The 23393-nt window shown below is 56.6% G+C and overlaps 1 protein-coding gene across 1 annotated transcript in view; it reads right to left on the bottom strand.

Moving 5' to 3' along the window:
• LOC119091078 (Usher syndrome type-1G protein homolog) overlaps window positions 1-22730 on the bottom strand; it is a 29870-nt gene extending 7140 nt beyond the window's left edge. Inside the window, exons 1-4 of the mRNA XM_037213795.1 lie at window positions 22618-22730; window positions 12292-12435; window positions 2031-2256; window positions 1569-1667 (exon numbers count right to left, since the gene is read on the bottom strand). Of these exons, the coding sequence (XP_037069690.1) occupies window positions 1569-1667; window positions 2031-2256; window positions 12292-12435; window positions 22618-22640 (492 nt within the window). The 5' untranslated portion in view covers window positions 22641-22730. The remainder of the gene's footprint in view (window positions 1-1568; window positions 1668-2030; window positions 2257-12291; window positions 12436-22617) is intronic.
• Window positions 22731-23393: the final 663 nt, after the last annotated feature.

The following is a 23393-nucleotide window of genomic DNA, read 5'->3' as shown; positions in this document are numbered from 1 at the left end:
GAGTCGTCACGGCCGTCGGGACGGAGCCGTCACGGCCGTCAGGGACGGAGCCGTCACGGCCGTCGGGACGGAGCCGTCACGGCGTCGGGACGGAGCCGTCACGGCCGTCAGGGACGGAGCCGTCACGGCCGTCAGGGACGGAGCCGTCACGGCCGTCAGGGACGGAGCCGTCACGGCCGTCAGGGACGGAGCCGTCACGGCCGTCAGGGACGGAGCCGTCACGGCCGTCAGGGACGGAGCCGTCACGGCCGTCAGGGACGGAGCCGTCACGGCCGTCAGGGACGGAGCCGTCACGGCCGTCAGGGACGGAGCCGTCACGGCCGTCAGGGACGGAGCCGTCACGGCCGTCAGGGACGGAGCCGTCACGGCCGTCAGGGACGGAGCCGTCACGGCCGTCAGGGACGGAGCCGTCACGGCCGTCAGGGACGGAGCCGTCACGGCCGTCAGGGACGGAGCCGTCACGGCCGTCAGGGACGGAGCCGTCACGGCCGTCAGGGACGGAGCCGTCACGGCCGTCAGGGACGGAGCCGTCACGGCCGTCAGGGACGGAGCCGTCACGGCCGTCAGGGACCAGCCGCGCACCGTCGTGACATCGGCTGGCCGACGGACCGAAGGACGTGCGGCATCTCCGACTCAGAAGGGCAACACCTGGAATGCCAAGCGTGCGGCACACCTGACCCCAGACGTGCGGCACCTCTGACGTCAGACGTGTGGCACCTCTGACGTCAGATGTGCGGCACCTCTGACGTCAGACGTGCGTCATCACTGACGTCGGACTTAAAACACCTCTGATGCCAGACGGGTGGCACCTCTGACCCCAGACGTAAGGCACCTTTGATTTCAGACGTGCGGTGCGTCTGGCGTCATACGTGCGGCACCTCTGACGTTAGATGTGCGGCACCTCTGACTCCAGACGTGCCATGAGAAGTGAAACGATGAACAAATCGCAGAGAGTCCTGCCTCAGCTCACACCACCGAAAGGGAGACGATGCGATCCCGATTAACGGATCTCTTTAAATATTCGGCTGTGATCTGGCCGTCTGTAGGTTGGCGGCCTGACGTCCATCGACGCCAGTTTTGACAACGCAGTTAGTTCCTTTGCTGATTATTACGTCAACAAAGCACAGATGGGCATACAGACAACACCAGTGCGCCGTGCGTAAGCGTCACACCCTTTGATCACCACGCATGATGATAATAGACCCCCCTTGATATCGTGTGGCTTTTGATACCCAATCGAAATATGTCGTAACAGCTCGTGATTGTCGGTTGTGCACTAATTATTTGCCCGCACGCCTTAGGGTTGCTCAGCTTCTCAGTCCAAATGGTCGGTATAGGCGCCTTTCAGCGACAGACTTGACACGGATACTGACATCAAAGGACGCTTGTGTGACAGCTGTCGCAATACAACCACCGCACCACACTTGTCGCTAGCGACGGTCAACTTTGAAGTAATGCAAACGCGACTAAAACAGACAAGTGTTTAGCTGATATGTGGCATATGTACGCAGGTCCGTGTATTCTCCGGTCTCAGTTTACCAGGGACTGGCTAAGCTGCTGCTTCTGACCTTGGCCGCCTTACGGTCCAGCTTCTTCTGTATCTTGTCATATTCCTTGACCCTCTTCTCTGCCTCTTTGACGGCCTTCTCCTTCAGCGACCGGGCGACCTGAGCATAAGAGCGCAGCGTAGGGTGGGTGACTGGTCACGTGGCCTTCATAGCATGCAGTGACGCGGCAACTCCCGTGGAGCCGAGCCCGACGCCCTGACGTCCGCGCTACGGAGATCACGTGGCCCCAGAGATGCCATGACTAACGTAAAACAAGGACACAGAACACAAGATGGCATGATGAGTGAGCCATACATTGACGCCAGTCTAAATGACGGAATTCTCAGCCCCTTCGATACTCGTCAAACCATCATCAGCCCACAGCAGCCCAGCTACGACACAGCACACTCCGCCCACTGTCTACCCCGCCATCGGCCCACTGCGCGCACCAGCGGCGCTCGCCCGACCGGGCGGCACGCGCACCTTCTTGTTGAGCGCCTCCTGTTTGGCGATGACTGTGTCCAGGTAGCGCAGCACGTCATCGCGGCTGCGGATGGCCGCCAAGTCCTTGGCCGTGTGGAAGTCGTTGTCGAGCGCCCACAGGTTGGCGCCGAAGTTCACCAGGAAGCTGACGCAGTTCATGTGACCCTTGGCCGCTGCGCAGTGCAGGGCCGTGTTACCGTAGTTGTCGCATTTGTCCGGATCACCCCTGTGCGAAGAGGAAGAGAAAGAGGGCATTTTATTCATACAGCAAGGACTGCGGTGTGAGCCCAGCTGGCCAGTTCTCGAGTGGTCCTCTCCTGCTTGTTGTTTTTTTCGAAGATGACGGGATGGCTTATTACATAGAATCTTGAATGCATTTTTCATAAGGTATAGAATATGTTCCCTAGAACCTATAATATTTATCTAGACCCACATATCTTTCTGTACCTATAAGCACATTATTTTTAACGTTTCGCACCAGCTGTGTGAATTTCAGTCGCCGCGTCACTGACCTGTGACAGATTAAACTTGGTGATGTTCTGTAAGGTCAAAAGTGCCGCCGCCCCGTACCATTGCAACCGATTGATACCAAGCGCATATTGTTGAGTACATCCATGATTCGCAGAAAGTTCGTTTCTTCCAAATTTGACACAGATCAAGTTAAAGGAGTGTTCTACATCTGAATCACGTTTTGAACTGAAATAGCCATATCAAGACCTTTCGATGCAGCTAACGGCCATGTCCTTTTTAGAAATTGAAACCTTCTGGCTGTTGAGCTCTGCTTCTCGAGCTTAAAGGCCGCAAAGATGTGGGAGAGCACTTGTGGACTGAGTCATTCAAGGGTACGTCGGAATGCATGACGTCGTAATAACGTCATATACATACTGCCACTCCATTGCCCATTCGCCGATCAAGGACAAAAAATATAATTATCGAGTCGTTTATAAGTGACGTTTGTTAGTACGATTCAAGACATCAAAGATCGAAAAAGATCAGATCGAAGATCGAAAAAGACAAGATCGAAAAAACACGTTAAGAGAGCTCCGAAGACAGAACAGTCCTCCGTGTTACCCTTGGAGATTGAGTCGAAGGCCGTTGTCCTTCGACTGGAGTCGGGCAACATCTCGCATCGATTTGGAAAGTTGCTCCTTTGGACGAGGGCGGTCAATATTCTGCATGCTTATTGCTTTGATGTAAAGGCTTTTAGCGGAATTTCGTAGCCATAAAAACCCAGAAATAATAATATGCATCGATGTTTTCAACTTCCAGAGATCGCACACAGTAGAAACTCATCATCTAGCGCTAAATCAAGAACACTTGTTTGATTCCGGTGACACCTTTGACGCAAGATGCGGCCTATCCAGCTTCCTATCAGGCTTGTTCTGCAACTAATACAAGTAAACCGAAGTTCCGAGAAAAATAGGTACCAATGGTAGGTATAATTACCCCCTTACAGGCGTCCTCTGCGCATTTACATGCTATGCCTTCACCACAGGCAGTCGCCATAGGAGTAAACGTAAAATATCATAAAAGTACACAAATTTGGGGTCCCAACCCGCAGGTACATGACTTCAGATCAAAACCTCGTGGTTGGATTTGGCTTGTTTCAGGTGTCTAGAATATAAATATTGATCACATTTGTTGGAACACAATGTCTGTAACCACGGGTGTCGATTCGTACAGTTTGGCGAAGGCCGCGCCCCTCCCCCTATTGAGATCTCCCTTTCCCAATACAACACAAATAGTTTTCTTTGGACACGGCTTACTAGCCATGGCCACAGGTGCAGATCAAAAAATTTCAACTGGGGGCGCCTCTCTATAAGAAACGTTGATCTGTTTTTTTTTTCAATTGCCAACACCTGACACTCCACACACATGCGTGTCTATTACGTGCCATTAGTCTGAGAGATAAAACAGTATGTCAAAAAACAACGGAAAGCGATAAGGGATAAAAAACACATTAATGCATGAACACATAAACAGTATAAAAACAGCTCTATCGCACAAAAAACGACCTGGCATTGGATTGCGTTTTCAGGCTTCAGGAACGCCGTTAGAGCCATAGTGGGCGGGCCTCCGGGGATTGAGGCACCCTTCTGTCCTTAAAGTACTCTTTCCGCTCTCGCGGCATGTTGTACGTCACGGGCGCGCAGGGGCTTTCGAGGCGCCGCTCCGGGTCAGGCTATTTAGGGACGTTTTTCTAACCCTCGAGACACGATTTCAGACCTTGGGGATATGTGTTGAGTACTTAGGACAGCTCCGCTAGGAACCAGGGCGTCTCTTGATCGTTAGGGGCGCTTTTCTGGACTTCATGGCATATTCTAAGCCCACAGGCACTTCATTCTAGCCCGCAAGCACGTCTTAGCAACATTTGGGACGTCTCTGGAATGCGAGCGGCGGTCTTTGAGCCCCGGCAGCCCCATCCCTGGGGTTCGAGGCTCCCTTTTATTGCTTAAGGCATCATCGCTCCTCTTGCCCTCAAGATGTAACTTTGATCTTCAGGGGTGCCCTCTGGTTCATCTTGGGCGGTTGCAGTTGCTGGGCACCCTTTAAGTATTATGGGCGTGCTCGTCGTCAGGACCGGCGATCGGGGAGCCGAATGAGCCCTCGGGGAAGGAGCTTCCCAGCCCAAGGGTTTGGGAGTCCTTTCCTTTTTCAGAACATCCTTCAAGACTTTGCAACATATCCATAAGCCAGATGACGCCCTTCTAGTTTTCGGTGATGCTTCCTCCCCTCCCGGCAAGGTTTGCGACATCCTTGCGTCGTTCTGACCAGCCAAACCTTGCCTTGTTCCGCCCGTGCCAGCCGCATCTTCAGGGGCGCCGTCATAGCAGAAGGCCTTCAACGCCCTTGGGCGGCCTATAGAGGGGCACCTCACTCTCCGACCAGAAAGGTCACGTGCCCCCAGTGCTCCTCCCCTTGGATACGCTCCTGCCTGACTACCATGCTGCTTAAAGTCAGTATTATTTGATACATGAATCACATAGATCCAGTTTCGTCAAAATAGTGAGCAGAATCCAATGAAAAAGTTGGTTCAAGGTTAGGTTGCCACGGGCTCGCCCCCCTCCCCTCCCTCCCCCACCGCCAGTCATATACCAAACGTGACACCTCACAACATGCCACAACGGTCTACAAGCACGCCTCAGATCATCCGGCTTCTCTCCGTGGACTTCAAGTACAGAAGCCAGAGCATCACAAGGCAAGGAATTAAGAAGACAAGGAATTACAAAGATAAGTAAATACAAATACAAGCCAAAAGGTAAGGAAGCGACCACCTACCTAAATCAGGAGACGTGAACAGTAATAAGCAATATATAAAAATTGCGAACTCTAATGAAATTCATGCTCTTATAGTAAAACTCAATTGTCCTCCGCTGTTCCCGTAGGTTCGCGCAACACACAAGGCTACCGTCGGCTATCGGGCCGCTGCCACACGTGATTGGATGTTATCTGCTCACAGGCCATGGTCCATCAGCCGCGCTCGAGCAGGTGGTAACGGGCCGCACGATACCGGCAAGAGCACTCGCTGCCCTACTGCGAGCTCGTGCGATGGAAGAGCCCGGAGAACGTGGCTCACGCGATGTAAGATCAGAACGACCCCTTTATTTATGGAGGGCACCACACAAATAGAGAACCAACAGCCATAGATTAACAACAAAACATCAGCACATAAAATAGGAGCAGCGAGGAAATGCCTCGTCCTTCATCGATCAGTACTACTTTTCAAAAAATCTAGAAATTTTATGTGATATGACAGCGTAGCTATGGTTACGCGTTGTGGTCTGCACAAATCAGGCAGCAGCTATCCGCTTTGCCGCCACTTTAAAACCGCTTCCTTCGTAGAGGAGTCCGGATGGTTCAGAAACATCGGACCAGACGGACACGCCGCGCCAGCCCGGCGGCAGCAGTCGTCAGCCTGCTGTCGGACCGAGTCGGCCTGCTGTCGGACGGAGTCGGCCTGCTGTCGGACGGAGTCGGCCTGCTGTCGGACGGAGTCAGCCTGCTGTCGGACGGAGTCGGCCTGCTGTCGGACCGAGTCGACCTGTTGTCGGACCGAGTCGGCCTGCTGTCGGACCGAGTCGGCCTGCTGTCGGACCGAGTCGGCCTGCTGTCGGACCGAGTCGGCCTGCTGTCGGACCGAGTCAGCCTGCTGTCGGACCGAGTCGGCCTGCTGTCGGACCGAGTCGGCCTGCTGTCGGACCGAGTCAGCCTGCTGTCGGACCGAGTCGGCCTGCTGTCGGACCGAGTCGGCCTGCTGTCGGACCGAGTCGGCCTGCTGTCGGACCGAGTCGGCCTGCGACGAGTGGGCTCCTGGGTCACCTCGGCCGGTGGCGAGTGGACTCCTGGACCACGTCGCCTGTGACAGATGGACTCCTGAACCACATCGGTCGGTGACAGGTGGACTCTTGAGCCACATTGACGGGCGACAGATGGACTCCTGGGCCACACTGGCCGATGACAGGTGGACTCCTGAATAACGTCTGTTGGTGACAGATGGACTACTGGACTACGCCTGTCCGTGACGGGTGGACTCCTGGACCACGTATGCCGTGACAGATAGACACCTCAACCATGTCTGTCTATGACAGATTGACTCTTGGAGCGCAAGAGCTTGCGACGCAGACACCGGCCGCGGATCCGAACAAAGAGGCGCACCACCGCTCCCGTCCGCCCCTCATTACCGAGCTTCCGTTCCCACGCGAGAGGGGCCGGAGAAGGCTCATCAGTAGACACGCCTATTCTCTGTACAGTTATTGTACTTCCGCACTCAGACTACTGCAGTTGAGATGGAAACACAAAAGAACATGTAGCGACGGCATTTGGCATTTTGAAATGGCGCCAAGAACGAGTGGAGGCAGACAGTCTGTTTACTGGACACTATCACCCAAACGGGCCTGTGCACTAATAGCATTATCCAAACGGGCCTGTGGACTAGACAGTATCACCCAGACAGGTATGTGTATTGGACAGCATTACCCAGACGGGTCTGTGTATTGGACAGCATTACCCAGATGGGCCTGTGTAGTGGACAGCATTAACAAGACGTGCACTGGACAGCATCACCCAGACGGAGCTGTGCACTGGACAGCATTAACAAGACGTGCACTGGACAGTATTATCCAGAGGGGACTGCGTGTTGCACAGCATGACCCAGACAGGTCTGTGTGCTGTCACCTTGACGACCCTGTAGACGGCACCACTATCTTCAACTGGTCCGCGGGACCTGCCTTTCAAATGGTCCTCGGGATAGGTCCTCAAATGGTCCGCGGAACAGGTCCTCGAATGGTCCGCGGGACGGGTCCTCAAATGGTCCATGGGACAAGTCCTCTTAAACGGTCCGCGAGGCAGGTCTTCAAATGGTCCACCGAAATGGGTCCTCAAATGGTCCGCGGGGCAGGTCCTCAAATGGTCCGCGGGACAGGTTCTCTCAAATAGCCGCGGGACAGGTCTTCAAATGGTCCGCAGGGCAGATTCTGAAATGGTCTGCGGGACTGGTCCTCAATTGGTCCGCGGGACCGGTCCTCAAATGGTCCGCGGGACAGGTCTTCAGCTGCTCCGTGAGACCGGTCGGGGGAAATGTCCCAGGTCTGTCATCCGATACCGCGGGAAAGGCCTGACGTCCCTCTCCCCTCCGTCCCTCCCCCCCGCGGTCGGGCCGGGCCGGTCCTCGTGTGATTGGAGACCGTGGGAAATTTGGAGGCGCTGTGGACCACCTAACGCAAGTCCTACCCCAAGAAGACGCTCGAAATCAACGCATGGTATATACGTGCACGCTTTCACGTCGAAACCGCGAGAAACATCGTCCGATCATTTGTGGATGCCCAACTGCCATCCCGAGGCATGGTAATGCCTTAGTTTGTCTGTTGTTGATGAAGGTGGCCTAGAATGAGATCAAGTCAACGAACTTAGATACGAATGTGAGATAAGAACACTCACACACAACACGGACAATGGTGAGCGAATGGCCTCAACCAATTTTTAAACGTGCTTCAATTGTATCATGGCTGTTGAACACTCAAGCACCGGGTTCGAATCCCATTGGAGTAGCATATTTCCCGGTTACAGGCGGGGCTGCACGGCTAGTCACGTGAAGCCGATAGACTGCAAGATTCGGTGTGCATGAGGAAGAGGAAAGGGAGCCGGTCGGTCAGTGTCCGCTGGCGGTGTGACGGGGGCGAGCCTTATGAGCTCACCACGCCTTCCCCCGGCACCTGCAGGCAACCGCGTACGAACGCCAAGACTGAGCCGGGAGTCCAATGGGAAGTGCGCAGACACTGGGGCCGCCTCTGGAGTTAAGGAGCAGGCAGGAAGCATGCAGAAGGCATGCATGACCGCTCCGAGGCTCAGGGAGCAGTGTGCCGACGCCCGGACTGAGCCGAAACTCAAGAGAGCATCAAAGCAATCTGCAAAAGCTGGAGCCATTCCGGCACTCGAGAACGAGGTGCAGACGCTGTGACCGTTCCGCCACTCCGCGCCGGAGCAGCCCAGCAGTCAGCACTGCCCCGACACCAGTACAGCCTTGGGACCAGCAGTGACGTGAAGCGGACGCCCCGGCGGCCCAAGGAGTGAGGGAGCGAGGCGCGGAGTGCGGCGTCGGCCCGGTACTCGGAGGAGCCAGCAGCGGCGAGCTGACCGCCCAGGTGTCGCCGGCTCTCCGGCGGCGTCACCGCGGCATGACGGGCCGCAGCCAGGCGGCGCCGCGCCGCACGGAGCCACATTGTGCCGTCGCGTCACGGCCACCGCGTCTCGCGACGCACGGCGAGAGGCGCCGCCGGTGACGGAGATCTCCGCAGAGGGATGCAGTCAGAGGCAGAAGTCACCGCGGAGGGATGCAATCAGAGGCGGAGGTCACCGCGGAGGGATGCAGTCAGAGGCAGAGGTCACCGCGGAGAGATGCAGTCAGAGGCAGAGGTCACCACGGAGGGATGCAGTCAGAGGCGGAGGTCACCGAGGAGGGATGCAGGCATAGCGGAAGGTCACCGCGGAGGGATGCAGTCAGAGGCGGAGGTCACCGCGGAGGGATGCAGTCAGAGGCGGAGGTCACCGCGGAGGGATGCAGTCAGAGGCGGAGGTCACCGCGGAGGGATGCAGTCAGAGGCGGAGGTCACCGCGGAGGGATGCAGTCAGAGGCGGAGGTCACCGCGGAGGGATACAGTCAGGGGCGGAGGTCACCGCGGAGGGATGCAGTCAGAGGCGGATGTCGCTGCGGAGGGATGCAGTCAGAGGCGAAGGTCACCGCGGAGGGATGCAGCCAGGGGCGGAGGTCACCGCGGAGGGATGCAGTCAAAGGCGGAGGGTCACCGCGGAGGGATGCAGTCAGAGGCGGAGGTCACCGCGGAGGGATGCAGCCAGGGGCGGAGGTCACCGCGGAGGGATGCAGTCAAAGGCGGAGGTCGCCGGGGGGGATCAGTCAGCGGTGGAGCTCGCCGGGGAGGGATGCAGTCAGAGGGGGAGGTCACCGCGGAGGGATGCAGTCAGAGGCGCAGGTCATCGGAGAAGGGTGAGTCAAAGGTGGAGATTACCGGGGAAGGATGTGTTCAGAGGCGGAGATCATGCAGCCAGAGGCAAAGGTCACCTGGCAAGGAATGCCTGGACGAAATCGCATCGTTACAGTCGGTGGCGAAATGACGTACAAAAAGAGACAGCAACTGGTTAGAATCGTACAAATTTGTTGCAAACTTCAAGTCGTTATGGTCATGAGCCTCTAATTTGCCTAGCAAAAGGAGCAGGCACACCAGCTGCATTACCGACGCTCAGCAAAACAGTTTGCCATGCCATACTTATTGGATTCGTTAGCAGTTTGGCCACTTTGTGCGCAACGTGTGTTTCAGCATGTTTCGAGAAAAGCACGTCTAGTAGATACGATGCTACTCTCTGCCTGAGCATTGCAAGCCGCATGCATCGTCATAGCGGTGTGGTTCTTTCCGTACTCCAATCCACCTAGGTGACATAAGTACATCAGAATGAAATAATGCACAGCAGAAAAGCACATGGTCGCTTTGAAATTGGGTCGTGTCCCCAACGACCACACGTGTAAGCTGCCAGCAACTGGCATCGTTTCACTTCCGCTGCCATTTTTCGTCGGCCGTCAGACGAAACCAAATTATCCTGGAAGATTGACGACCGTCTGACACGCGAGGCAGTGACGTCACCCCTCTATCATTACGTCCACGCAAGTTTTTTTTTGATGGAGGGGGGGGGAGGGCGGTATGGCCCAGTAAGTGAAGTCGGCCAAGGCACCAGGTGATCAAGCGGTCACCACTTCTGGAGTGTAAGCATTGTCTAAAATAAACGATGCACGGAAGACGTAACACCTGAAGGCCGATCCGAGGACCGATCCGAGGACCGATCCGACGACCGATCCGAGGACCGATCCGAGGACCGATCCGAGGACCGATCCGAGGGCCGATCCGAGGGCCGATCCGAGGACTGATCTGAATACCGATCTGAAGGGATATGAAGACTTATCGCATGTGAGCTGTAGGCATCCAGTTCCCTTCAAGACATGTGGGAAGAACGGACGGTCTGCTTTAAAGCCTCCCCCATTGTATCGTGCCTCTTTATACATTCACCAACATTTGCTCTGTTTGTCACACATCAACACCACGAATGTATTGGTGAACTCCAGCTAAAACGCACCCAGGTCATGGACAGAAGCGCCCAAGCATACAACCAATCAGTACCTATCCGTTAGTTTCTTGGTTCGGATGACCTCAGGATGCAGCCACCGATAAGGCTACCCCATACCCTTCGGTACCCTCGAAGTGAGTCGCCAGGCTTCAGCTGCGCGACGCTTCAGCTCTGGAGAGCGCCGATAAGCAGCAGACATCAGTTAGAACGGCATACGGAAGATACGGGCATTGTAAATGATATGTCTTATCAGCAATGTTGAAATATCAATCCAACCAGCGTGTGGTTGCCTCCGCATGGGGTTACTTCGGAGTTCAGGTAGCTTCTCAAATAAAGTAAATTAAACGTATAGTAGCTGTTTTGCTGTGGCGGAGTGAAAAAGTCTCCAACTGATAATGGACTATCAACGCCTCAGACAAGGCATGGAATCTATAGCACACTGCCCCAAAAGGTAAAAATAACGAGCGACGTGCAGCCTAATTGCGCTCAGGGGAAGCCGCGTTTTGGTTTCCCCGATGTTTGTATCCCACGACTCTGGCAAGCCCACGCGACCTACGGGGCTTCACGCCGAAGGCTCGGAACAATGCACTGGCAGCGTGCGATGCGTCCACAAAGCCTCGCTTCAGTCGGATAAGCTGTGGCCGCCCAGGTTAACGTTCATGCTCTGGCCCTGGCTGCGATGCATCCGATAGTTAAAGGATTTGGGACCGAGAAGGACTTCACCAGATAAGCCAACCGCGCCCCATGAGGCTGAGCCAACCACGCCCCACAAGGCTGAGCCGAGCACGGCTTACAGGACTGAGCAGAGCGTGCATTACAGGGCTGAGCCGAGCACGGCTTACAGGACTGAGCCGAGCACGGCTTACAGGCCTGAGCAGGCCATGCCTCACAGGGCTGAGCCGAGCACGGCTTACAGGGCCGAACCGGGTACTTCTCACAGGGCTGAGCTAGCACGCCTTACAGGGCTGAGCCGAACACGGCTTACATGGCTGAGCCGAGCACGCCTTACAGGCACGCCTCACGCCTCACAAGGCTGAGCCGAGCACGCCTTACAGGGCCGAGCCGAGCATGCCTTACAGGGCTGAGCCGAGCACGCCTCAGCCACACAGGGCCGAGCCGAGCACGCCTCACAGGGCCGAACCGAGCACGAGAACTGAGCAGGGCGTGCCTTACAGGGCCGAACCGAGCACGGCTTATAGGACTGAGCAGAGCGTGCCTTACAGGGCCGAGCCGAGCACGGCTTACAAGACTGAGCAGGGCGTGCCTCACAGGGCCGAACCGAGCATGGCTTACAAGACTGAGCAGAGCGTGCCTTACAGGCCCGAACTGAGCGGGACTTGCAAGGCCAAACTGAGCACTGCTTACTCGGCTGTGCGGAGCTGTGTCGGTCGGCTGCCAGCTGAGCTGCGACCCCATTGCGGGGCCATAGCTCGGCACGTGCCTGCGCTGGAGGGTGTGGGACGCTACCTAGGGGCAAAACTGATCATCCGCAGCCAGCGGTCGCTCGGAGCGCTTACCCCGCGACCGGCGATAGTGGCGATCATTGGGAGTGCTTACTCGCGGCCGGTGGGCGATCACTGGGAGTACTTGCCCGCAGCCGGCGATCACGGCGATCATTGGGAGCGCTTACCCACGGCCGGCGATCAGTCGGAGCGCGTCCAGGTGTCCCTCGTGGGCGGCCCACAGCGTCGGCGTCATGCCATCCTCATCCTGCGCATTGCAGTCGCGCTTGCTCGCCTCGTGCAGCAGGTCCAGATAGCCGTCCCGAGCGGCCCTGGTGAGAGGTCGTGCCAAGTCATCAAGGTCACATCAGGTTAGGTCAGGTCACGACAAGAGAGAGTGCTCATGTCGGGTTCATTTATGGTCTAGGCGGGAAAGAAGGGGAGGCTGGTAAAGCACAGGCTTAGCCGGGTCCGGGAGAGCCTATTGTCGCGTCAGGTGAAATGGCTGCCGGTCGGAACAGGTGAAATGGCTGCCGGTCGGAACAGGTGAGATGGCTGCCGATCAGGACAGGTGAGATGGCTGTCGATCGGAACAGGTGAGATGGCTGTCGATCGGAATAGGTGAGATGGCTGTTGATTGGAACAGGTGAGATGGCTGTCGATCGGAACAGGTGAGATGGCTGTCGATCGGAATAGGTGAGATGGCTGTCGATTGGAACAGGTGAGATGGCTGTCGATCGGAACAGGTGAGATGGCTGCTGGTCGGAACAGGTGAAATGGCTGTCAATCAGAATAAATGAGATAGTTGTCGATTGGAACAGGTGAGATGGCTGCCGATTGGAACAGATGAGATTTAATCTCAGAAGTTGGCGTGAAACTCGAAAATACCCATTCGGTGGCTTTCAGCTTTGCTTGTACAGTTTTATTTTTATGTAAGTTGTTCAGTTCATTCGTGAGGAACGTTATTAACATAAATAAGACAGTAGTGTTAGCCTTATTCCTCGGAGAAAAAAAAAACAAGAGAATGGAGATATAGTTGGGTCAAGGCTGCTGCACAAGGCTGCAAGACAGCCTTGTGCAACAGCCTTGGACGACCGGAATTACGTCAGAACCAGCACAGAACCCAACTATATATCCATTCTCCTGGTTTTTCTCTGGGGAATAAGGCTAAGGCTACTGCCTTATCTAGTTTTATTTTTTCTCAGTATATGCAATAGTGCTGGCCAATTCATTACACGTTACGCGTTTAAAGCTGTGTGATGCAGCTCGTGGCGCGCTACTGCTCGTCACACACCTCCTTCAAATATGGCCAAAACAAACGGTGCCTCACAGACCAGGGAGGTAGGCTAAGCAGGGTGGACAGTCGAGCCTGCTCCAGAATGTATGACGCTGGGCACAGCCTTCTAACGACAGTCGGTAACAACAAAGGTGGCGTGTCGAGTTACGTAAAACCAGTCCGAAGCAGTGGGTGAAGGGCGCTGACGGTACAGTTAGAGGTCACACCTGGTGTTGGCCCCAGGTCAGGTCCCTCCGCCGACACGCGGAGTGAGAACTGGCCGGTGGCATGCGGCGCTCTTACAGCGGAGCTGTTCAGCCCTAGTCAAACACCACCGCCGGCCGGCAGCTGAAGTCGACAAACAGTGCCACACTGTCTGCTTTCATCAGCACAGAAGTACAGCCCATTCAGGTCACAGGTACATCAGTACAGCCCACTCAGGCCGCCAACATTATGTATGGTCTCTGATCGTGGTCAGATGCGCGCGGGCCGACATAGGGGCAGGACCCGATGTCGACCCAGGCAAGGCCGACATCAGGTCAGGCGAGCCGGACACACATTCCGTTACCGCTGCCGTTGTCATACAGGGCCCGGTTTTTGCGGTCACTAAACAACGTACCAAAATTCCACCTCATGCAGCATCGTGCCTCTGTGGCGCACCGTTGACACGCCGTACAACCGCAAGCTTTCGTCTCTCGCTGGCCCATTCCAAGACTACCACATCAGTGCATCGTGCCTGTCCCCCCCCCCCCCCGACCCCGCGAAGAACAAGCGACGACATGCGTTAAGCTGGTTTGTGGTCCCTGTGCCCTGCTGGGACGCTGTGTTTGCCACGCAGTAACAATGCCTCAGGTTTCGCCTGCAAGACAGCCCTGTGCAGCAGCCTTGGACGGCCGGAACTACGTCAGCGGCAGTGTGCGGCGCTGTTTAAACAACAGGAAGACGCAGCAGCGCGCGAGCCTCAGACGACTCCGCGTCATCAGACCGTGGGGCACTACCACACTCAGACGACTCCACCTCATCAGACACTGGGACACTACTACACCCGGACGACTCCACCTCATCAGACAGTGGGGCACTACTGCACCCAGACGACTCACCCTCATCAGACAGTGGGATACCACCACACCCAGACGCTCCACCTCATCAGACGGTGGGGTACTACTACACCCAGACGCTCCACCTCATCAGACAGTGGGGCACCACTACACCCAGACGACTCCACCTCATCAGACAGTGGGGCACAACTACACCCAGACGACTCCACTTCATCAGACAATGGGACACTAACTCGGACGACCCTACCTCATCAGACAGTGGGACAATTCTTCACCCGGAAGACTCCACCTCACCAAACAGTGGGATACCGCCACGCCCAGACGCTCCCCCCATCGGGCAGTGGGGCACTACTACACCCGGACGACTCCACCTCATCAGACAGAGGGACACTATCACACCCAGACGCTCCCCCCCCCTCAGGCAGTGGGGCACTACTACACCCGGAAGACTCCATCTCATCAGACAGTGGGATACCACCATACCCAGACGCTTCCCCCATCAGGCAGTGGAGCACTACTACACCCGGACGACTCCACCTCATCAGACAGAGGGACACTATCACACCCGGACGACTCCACCTCATCAGACAGAGGGACACTATCACACCCGGACGACTCCACCTCATCAGACAGAGGGACACTATCACACCCGGACGACTCCACCTCATCAGACAGAGGGACACTATCACACCCGGATGACTCCACCTAACCGAACATGATAAATCACCACACTAAGACGTGCGGTCGTGTGAACCGAAAGATGAGCGTGTTCCGGGCTGCTCCGGCCACACTTCAGCTGTCTGTACACTTAAACGAGGCGTAAAATTAAGATACAGTCATTACTTTCAAAGGTGGCCTCGATTACAGGCTTTTTCACGAGTTACCGTTACCTGCTGCCGTAAGCTATCCTCGAAAGGCATTTGCCCCAGGCGCTTTGGATCTAAATAGCACATATTTGTTTTTGTTTGTGTTTCGTATTTAGCTTTTCCTGGACCGACTTATGAGAGAGTGCGATTAGAGCAGAAGAATGGCATTGGTGTTCCAATAAAATGATGACCGATAAAGACGCATTATCCCTTAAATACATCAAGCGCTCTAAAAGCGAATATCCTACAGTATTGCTCCGAGGCGAATGAGACCAATGTTAACATGCTCCAACAATCTTCATCGAGTCTCGCGGCCCTAGACAGTAACCCCTGGCCAGCCCCCTGCGGCTCTGGACAGTAACACCTGGTCAGCCCCCTGCGGCTCTGGACAGTAACACCTGGTCAGTCCCTGCGGCTCTGGACAGTAACCCCTGGTCAGTCCCTGCGGCTCTGAACAGTAACACCTGGTCAGTCCCTGCGTCTCTGGACAGTAACCCCTGGTCAGTCCCTGCGGCTCTGGACAGTAACCCCTGGTCAGTCCCTGCGCGGCCGGCCATGTCCGTCAGGGCCAGCCACACATAGCTGCAAACAGGGCCATCACAGCCGCCCCATCGGCGCTGACTGTGAGGAGCGTCCCTATCAGGCCACCTCGCAGCGGGTGGGCCGGCTATCTGGCGGCGCCGCGCGCCCCGACAGCCGTGCAGGACGACCCGCCCGGATAAGATTGCGACGCTATCGGCTCGAAGCACCGGAGCGACACGCCAGCCGAACACGTCACCTGACCACGTCCTGAGGTCAGTCGGCTGATGCCGGCCGGCGGGCACGCGGATCCGTCCGACGCCAGCTGACGGGCACACGGCTCCGTCTGACGCCAGCTGACGGGCACACGGATCCGTCTGACGCCAGCTGACGGGCACACGGCTCCGTCTGACGCCAGCTGACGGGCACACGGATCCGTCCGACGCCAGCTGACGGGCACGCGGCTCCGTCTGACGCCAGCTGATGGGCACACGGCTCCGTCTGGCGCCAGCTGACGGGCACACGGATCCGTCTGACGCCAGCTGACGGGCACACGGATCCGTCTGACGCCAGCTGACGGGCACACGGATCCGTCCGACGCCAGCTGACGGGCGCACGGCTCCGTCTGACGCCAAACTGTCGGGGCACACGGCTCCGTCTGACGCCAGCTGATGGGCACACGGCTCCGTCTGGCGCCAGCTGACGGGCACACGGCTCCGTCTGACGCCAGCTGACGGGCGCACGGATCCGTCTGACGCCAGCTGACGGGCACACGGATCCGTCTGACGCCAGCTGACGGGCACACGGATCCGTCTGACGCCAGCTGACGGGGCACACGGCTCCGTCCGACGCCAGCTGACGAGCACGCGGCTCCGTCTGACGCCAGCTGATGGGCACACGGCTCCGTCTGGCGCCAGCTGACGGGCACACGGCTTCCGTCTGACGCCAGCTGACGGGCACACGGATCCGTCTGACGCCAGCTGACGGGCACCACGGATCCGTCTGACGCCAAGCTGACGGGCGCACGGCTCCGTCTGACGCCAACTGTCGGGCACACGGCTCCTGTCTGACGCCAGCTGACGGGCACGCGGCTCCGTCTGACGCCAGCTGATTGGGCACACGGCTCCGTCTGGCGCCAGCTGACGGGCACACGGATCCGTCTGACGCCAGCTGACGGGCACACGGATCCGTCTGACGCCAGCTGATAGGCACACGGCTCCGTCTGACGCCAGCTGACGGGCACACGGATCCGTCTGACGCCAGCTGACGGGCACACGGATCCGTCTGACGCCAGCTGATAGGCACACGGCTCCGTCTGACGCCAGCTGACGGGCACACGGATCCGTCTGACGCCAGCTGACGGCACACGGATCCGTCTGACGCCAGCTGACGGGCACACGGCTCCGTCTGACGCCAGCTGACGGGCACACGGATCCGTCTGACGCCAGCTGACGGGCACACGGATCCGCTGTCAGTGACCCTGAGGTCAGTCGACTGATGATCTTGAATAATTCAAAGGTTTCAGGCTTCTTTGACATACGTGTCGCATGGTGGGTGGCTGATGTCTTGCTCTGTGAGCTGATGTCGGCCCGCAAAAAGGAGAAGAGAAAACAGGGAGGAGCCTTTTTAAGGGGGGTGTTTCAACTTTGAATATATTGACGCAAGCATGATGAAACATGATCATGATGAAACATGATCAGACATGATGAAACAAGCTCATTTATAATCATTGGCACATTTTTTAAAGTGGTAAGGACTGTTTCTTGGCAGTGCAACTCCGTGTTCAGTAAACGTGCCTATCAACGCGCCACGCTCTGATTATGTCATCGTACCTTGAGTAACATTGAGTGCCGGTTGACGGCTGGTATGTCTGAAAATCACTCGCGATCGCTCACGAACTCCAGGCATAAACGCTTCGACCGTTACATATTAACTGGCCTTGATCTCCGCATGGCTTAATAAATAGCAGTATTTGAATGACGTCATTGTGACGTCATGAGTGTCAAGGTGACTCTGAAATACTCTCCCTATTTTCGTGGGCGTGTGGCTCAGAAACTACAGTGACTTGGGTTTAAGAAGGGTGGTATTATGAATAACACCGAAAGGTCTTCAAGATGGTGATTCAGCTCAAAACCCCATATAAGTATGGAACACTTCCTTTAAGCTATTTTGACATATTGTACCCACGTGCCTTTAGTCTATGATTTAAGTTTGGCATATATGATAAAGGGTTAGAATTTTCATCCACCGTCATGTCTATGTAGATGTTTAAGCGTCAGAGGCATATTCTCGGGCGTACATCCCGTACATTTCAACGAACTGTGTCTCTAGATGGCGCAACCCAAAGCGAAAATGTAATTCCTTATCCGGATGAGCAGCTTAAGTCTGATACCTTAAAGTTAATTAATGATTGCATAACCACTCAGCAATCCATGTGTTCATTGATGTTCTTGATATTGATGAGCACTGCATGTCCGAGAAACCAGAGGTCCAGGGTTCGATTCCCCGCGGAGCCCGCTCTTTCCGCCAGGGCAAGGAGCAGGCGACCCCAAACAGCCTCAGCAGCTGAGTGCGCCGTAAAGTAATGACGATGTTCTTGATATTGAACAAGATTGATAGTGCAACTAAATGGCACCTGAGAGGTGCTATACATTTTTGCATCCGAGAACCGCTAAATGGTCCCATCCTCTGCTGTTTGGAACGTACCAAAGTACCATTTTGAACTTTGTTCAGAATAACACTTTGAGCTCAAAACCAACCATGCGTACAATCAGCCAACAAATATTAAAGGTGAGCAATATCTTTTTCGTTCGACACTTGCAAAGTGACCTCACATGACCTGATGACGATCTGGTGCAATCCTTAACATTGTTACTGACTTGGGAAAGTCAGCAACAATGGCGATGTCGGCCGGAAATAAGAAAATTATACCGGGCTAATCATAGAAATAATAATAGAAATAACACTGGGCTTCCAATAAGAAAGACTACTGGGCTATTTCATGCAGAGGCCACAATCTAACTGCAAGCCTTCACTGGTGCCGTCAAACACGTGACCTTCACCTAAAGGCGATGCACTCTAAATTTTTGCAACTGATTATCACATGCAAATGCAATGCAAAGCGGCGCAGATTTGTTGAACCACCTGGCGTACTCGGAAGTTGCTTTCAAATTTGGAGTAATTAATCCCTACTTTACGGCCATTGCATTAAAAAACTGTGTCCTAAGCATATTGCCCGGTCCAGACGTTTTTACTCACTTTAGCTACTTAAACCCCAAGCACGGAAGTGGAAGGAACGACGCTCGATGTTGAAAAGTTGGCAAGTGGCAGCCATTAGTGTAAACATGCTGTCTAAGTCACGCTGAAGCATCGTCGGGCTATGCGGATCCATGCACGTGTAACCCACATTCAGTGGCGTAACATGAGTGAGCTTTGGGCCTTACCCCACCCTCTCCCTAGAAGTGGCGGTCCCGCTGAAGCGGTAGGGCCCATGAAATCTTTGGGCCGTTTGAAACGTCCGTAGGGCTTCTAAAACATACAAGGGCTGTGGCGTCACACTGGGGGCATCGAGCCCAAAAAGGTCCTAATAATTTTGGCCCCTATAGTGACGAAGACGAGGGTCCCTTGCCTGAAAGGGCCCATATGACCCAATTTGGCCCCCTCTTGGGGAAATCCTGACTACGCCACTAACACCGATGGCGAGCAAGTCAGCAAGCAAGTTATACGATCGTAAGCCAAGTCGCAGGAAAACTGGACAACCCCACTCGACATTCCCACTGGGTTGCGCATGCCCATGTCCCCGCTGTATCCAGACTTACGCATGCCGATGTCCTCGCTGTGTCCAGACTTACGCATGCCGATGCCCTCGCTGTGTCCAGACTTACGCATGTCCATGTCCTCGCTGTGTCCAGACTTACGCGTGCCGATGTCCTCGCTGTGTCCAGATTTACGCATGTCGATGTCCTCGCTGTTTCCAGACTTACGCATGCCGATGTCCTCGCTGTGTCCAGACTTACGCATGCCGATGTCCTGATCTTCGCGCGCTTAACCTCTCCCGCCACCAGTTTCTCTGCTCGCTCGTGCGCGTTCCCCCGTCCGTGCCGACCGTGCCAATAGCCTGGTAATCTTATTTCGGAGAATATCATGTGTGATGCGTGGAGAGTGTCAGACGCGCTTTACCGCCGGACGACGGGCGTAATCTAGTATACACAGCATGGGTCTCTCCCAAGTGGCCGCGCTCGCACGTCAGTCGTCTAGTGTACACGGAATGGGTCTTTTCCAACTAGCCGCGCTCTCACGTCATTTTTGGTCAGATACGTGAGGCACCGCTAAAAGTGACGTCATTACCGCCGCCGGGAATCACCCTCAAACCGGAAATACGTGAGCGGTTTAGCTGAAATTAAAACGCAAAGCCACACCTTTGTAAGCGGACGCAGGCTAATTGGGCCACTAACGGCATACATTTTGACCGTATTTTGGGCGGGGAGCACGTCTGTCTGCTCCCACCTGTGCAGGCGACGTTTTAGCGAAATCGAAACCGTGCTCACAGTCGCTGCGCTGTGGTGGTGCCCCAGCCGGATATGGTCCGAGGCGCTGGCGGAGCTGGCGCATGAGGCCGGCTCAGAGGTGTCCCGGTCGGCCCCTGGTGTCCCGGTCGTTCCTCACACGTCTCAGAGGTGTTCCCAGCCGGTTCTCACACAGCTCAGAGGTGTCCCGGCCGGTCCTCACACGGCTCAGAGGTGTCCCGGCCAGTCCTTTCACGGTTCAGGGGTGTCCCGGCCGGTCCTCACACATCTCAGAGGTGTCCCGGTCGGTCCTTTCACGGCTCAGAGGTGTCCCGGCCGGTCCTCACACATCTCAGAGGTGTCCCAGCCGGTCCTCACACGGCTCAGAGGTGTCCCGGCGGGTCCTCACAGGGCTCAGAGGTGTCCCGGCCGGTCCTCACACGGCTCAGGGGTGTCCCGATCGGTCCTGACAAGGTTCAGGGGTGTCCCAGCCGGCCCTGACACGGCTCAGAAGTGTCCCGGCCGGCCGTGGCAGGCTCAGGGGTGTCTCGACCGGTCCTCACACGGCTCAGAGGTGTCCCGGCCGGTCCCCACACGGCCCAGGTGTGTTCCGGCCGGTCCTGGCACGGCTCAGGTGTGCTCCGGCCGGTCCTGACACGGTTCAGGTGTGTTCCGGCCGGTCCTGACACGGCCTCAGGAGTGTTCTGGCCGGCCCTGACACGGCTCAGGGGTACCCCAGCCGGTGTGAAATTGAAGGCCGTCCTCCGGCTCGAGCCCGGCTCGCATGAGCTACCCCAGACAGATTTAGACCGGCGAACAAACAGATCAAGCGGCACGCAGATGGAGCGTAATCACACATGTGAAAGCACGACTGCGGCTCACAACAAAGCAATCTGTTGTTAGATTTGTTGTGGCGCCCAGCCCAGCTCAGCCCAGCCCAGCCCAGCCCAGCCAGCCCAGCCAACCCAGCCAGCCCAGCCCAGCCCAGCCCAGCCCAGCCCAGCCCAGCCCAGCCCAGCCCAGCCCAGCCCAGCCCAGCCCAGCCCAGCCCAGCCCAGCCCAACCCAGCCCAGCCCAGCCCAGCCCAGCCCAGCCCAGCCCAGCCCAGCCCAGCCCAGCCCAGCCCAGCCCAGCCCAGCCCAACCCAGCCCAACCAGCCCAGCCCAGCCCAGCCCAGCCCAACCCAGCCCAGCCCAGCCCAGCCCAGGCCCTGGGCCACCATGCTAGCTGCGTCGAGCGGGAGCTCATGGAAAACCTGGGATCGAGGCTAACGGCGACATTGGCGCAGGCTCGTCACGTTTGCTCCCGTTACTCAAGCGTTGTAAGCAGACCACTGTATCCCACGCTGCCGACACGCAGCCGTCACCTCCGTGACGCGAAACCCGGCCTTGTTACGCACTGCCTGAATGCGATAGCTACTGAGTGGAGCGGGGATGTCAGCGCTACGATCCAGATCATTGTTAAGGGGTCCAAGTGGTTGTAGGCTAGGGGCGGCAAGCGAAATTGAGGATGAAACGCTGGGCGTTCTCAAACTGTGCGCGGTACGGATATCTCGCGCGGCACGATCTGAATGCATTTCACCGAATTTGAGACCCGCAAAGCTTGCGCAAAATCTAGCGCTCCACCTGACACCCGAACCCCTATTTCAATGAAACCTTCACATTGGAAAGACGATCTACAAGGGGTACAATATTTCAGGTGATGCATGCCCGTTGCGAATTTTTTAACGTAAGCAGCTCTCCACACTGTCACTCAAGCGTGCAAAACCTGAGAATGGGGCATGTCTATCCAAACTGCAGTTTTTCTTCTGACAAGCAGTGAACATGAGCTCTGTCAATCATCAAAAGTTATAGCATAGTCGAGGTTCTGGAGTGATCCTCTTCAAAACATACGGTTAAGCTCGAAAACGTCGAGCACTTGTCTTCTCCGTCTCCCCCTCCTCGGCCCCTCCCTAACCCAACACGTACACCTTTACGGTGGGGCCACGGGCACGAACGCGTCCAAATGGAGGGGTCAAAGGGCTGATGCCAATGGAGTAGCGAAAGGTACCTGAAGCGGCCGCAACACTGGACGCTTTATCGTTTCTGCGGGGTTGAGACGTGCCTCACGAGGCGCCGGGCGACCCTCGGCGTGACGTGTGGACTCTTGTGACGAAGTGCAGTCCTGCGCGTCACGCAGCCGCGCCCGCGTCAAATGCCAGCGCCGGAAAACTGCGTCCTCCGCGCAAACCGAGGGCGCACCGGAAACGGCAATTATCCGCACCGGAAGCGGGGTCGGCCGGGTCACTGACCTGTGGAAGCGGTCCTCCTCCATGGCGCCGAGGTGACCGGCGCCGCGTGACCTGCGCCGCGGCTGACCCGTGCACCGCCTCCGGCAGCCTCTCGCGGCCCCTCCCCAGGTCGTGTCGCGGCGACGACTGGCGCGGCGCCGCCCGCCGCCAGGTGCCGTCACGATCCGCTGGCGCCGGCGTCGGCCATGGCTTTGGGCGCGCGGCGTGACAGCGCCGAGTCGAGCCGCGTCACCGGCCGCCGAACACGGACGCCAGGTATGGGGGGCGATAGTGGAGCAGCGCGCCACCGGAACCGCTCCACTGCGGGGGAGGCGAGGGGGGCGCCTCCCCGGCCCGGCCGGCCACCGGCGGCAGAGGGGTGCAGGAATGACGCACCGCCCTGCCACGCCGCACGGAGGAGTTTCCGGAGCGTGCTTGAATGCTCCGTTCCCGGCGAGCGCCGAGAGGGCAATCTTGGGTAATGACTTGAAGTGTTGAAATTTCAGTGGCACGCTGCTTGACACCTGTGGTTTAGAATATTACAATAATTTGTGTTGACTAGCAATTACCTTGGCCAATCTTCAGCTCGGGATTGGGACGGACAATACTTATGGACAGTAGCGTGTATGGAACTTGACGAAGTCAAGCATCAAACAAGGAGAAAGGGAGCCACAATTTTGGGGGCGCAACTGCACTTTGAGGACGCGTTATTGCACACTCCGAAAGTTTGCGCTGCGTCCGATAATCACCCACATACCTATGCCAGGCCATCCACTAAGTAAGAAACTAGACGACTT

This window comes from Pollicipes pollicipes, unplaced genomic scaffold, assembly GCF_011947565.3.
Source record: "Pollicipes pollicipes isolate AB1234 unplaced genomic scaffold, Ppol_2.1 Scaffold_3216;HRSCAF=3773_pilon_pilon_pilon, whole genome shotgun sequence".
Lineage (NCBI taxonomy): Eukaryota > Metazoa > Arthropoda > Thecostraca > Pollicipedomorpha > Pollicipedidae > Pollicipes > Pollicipes pollicipes.
The sequence above is the reverse complement of the archived record's forward strand: the minus strand, read 5'-3'. Positions and strand labels throughout refer to the sequence as shown.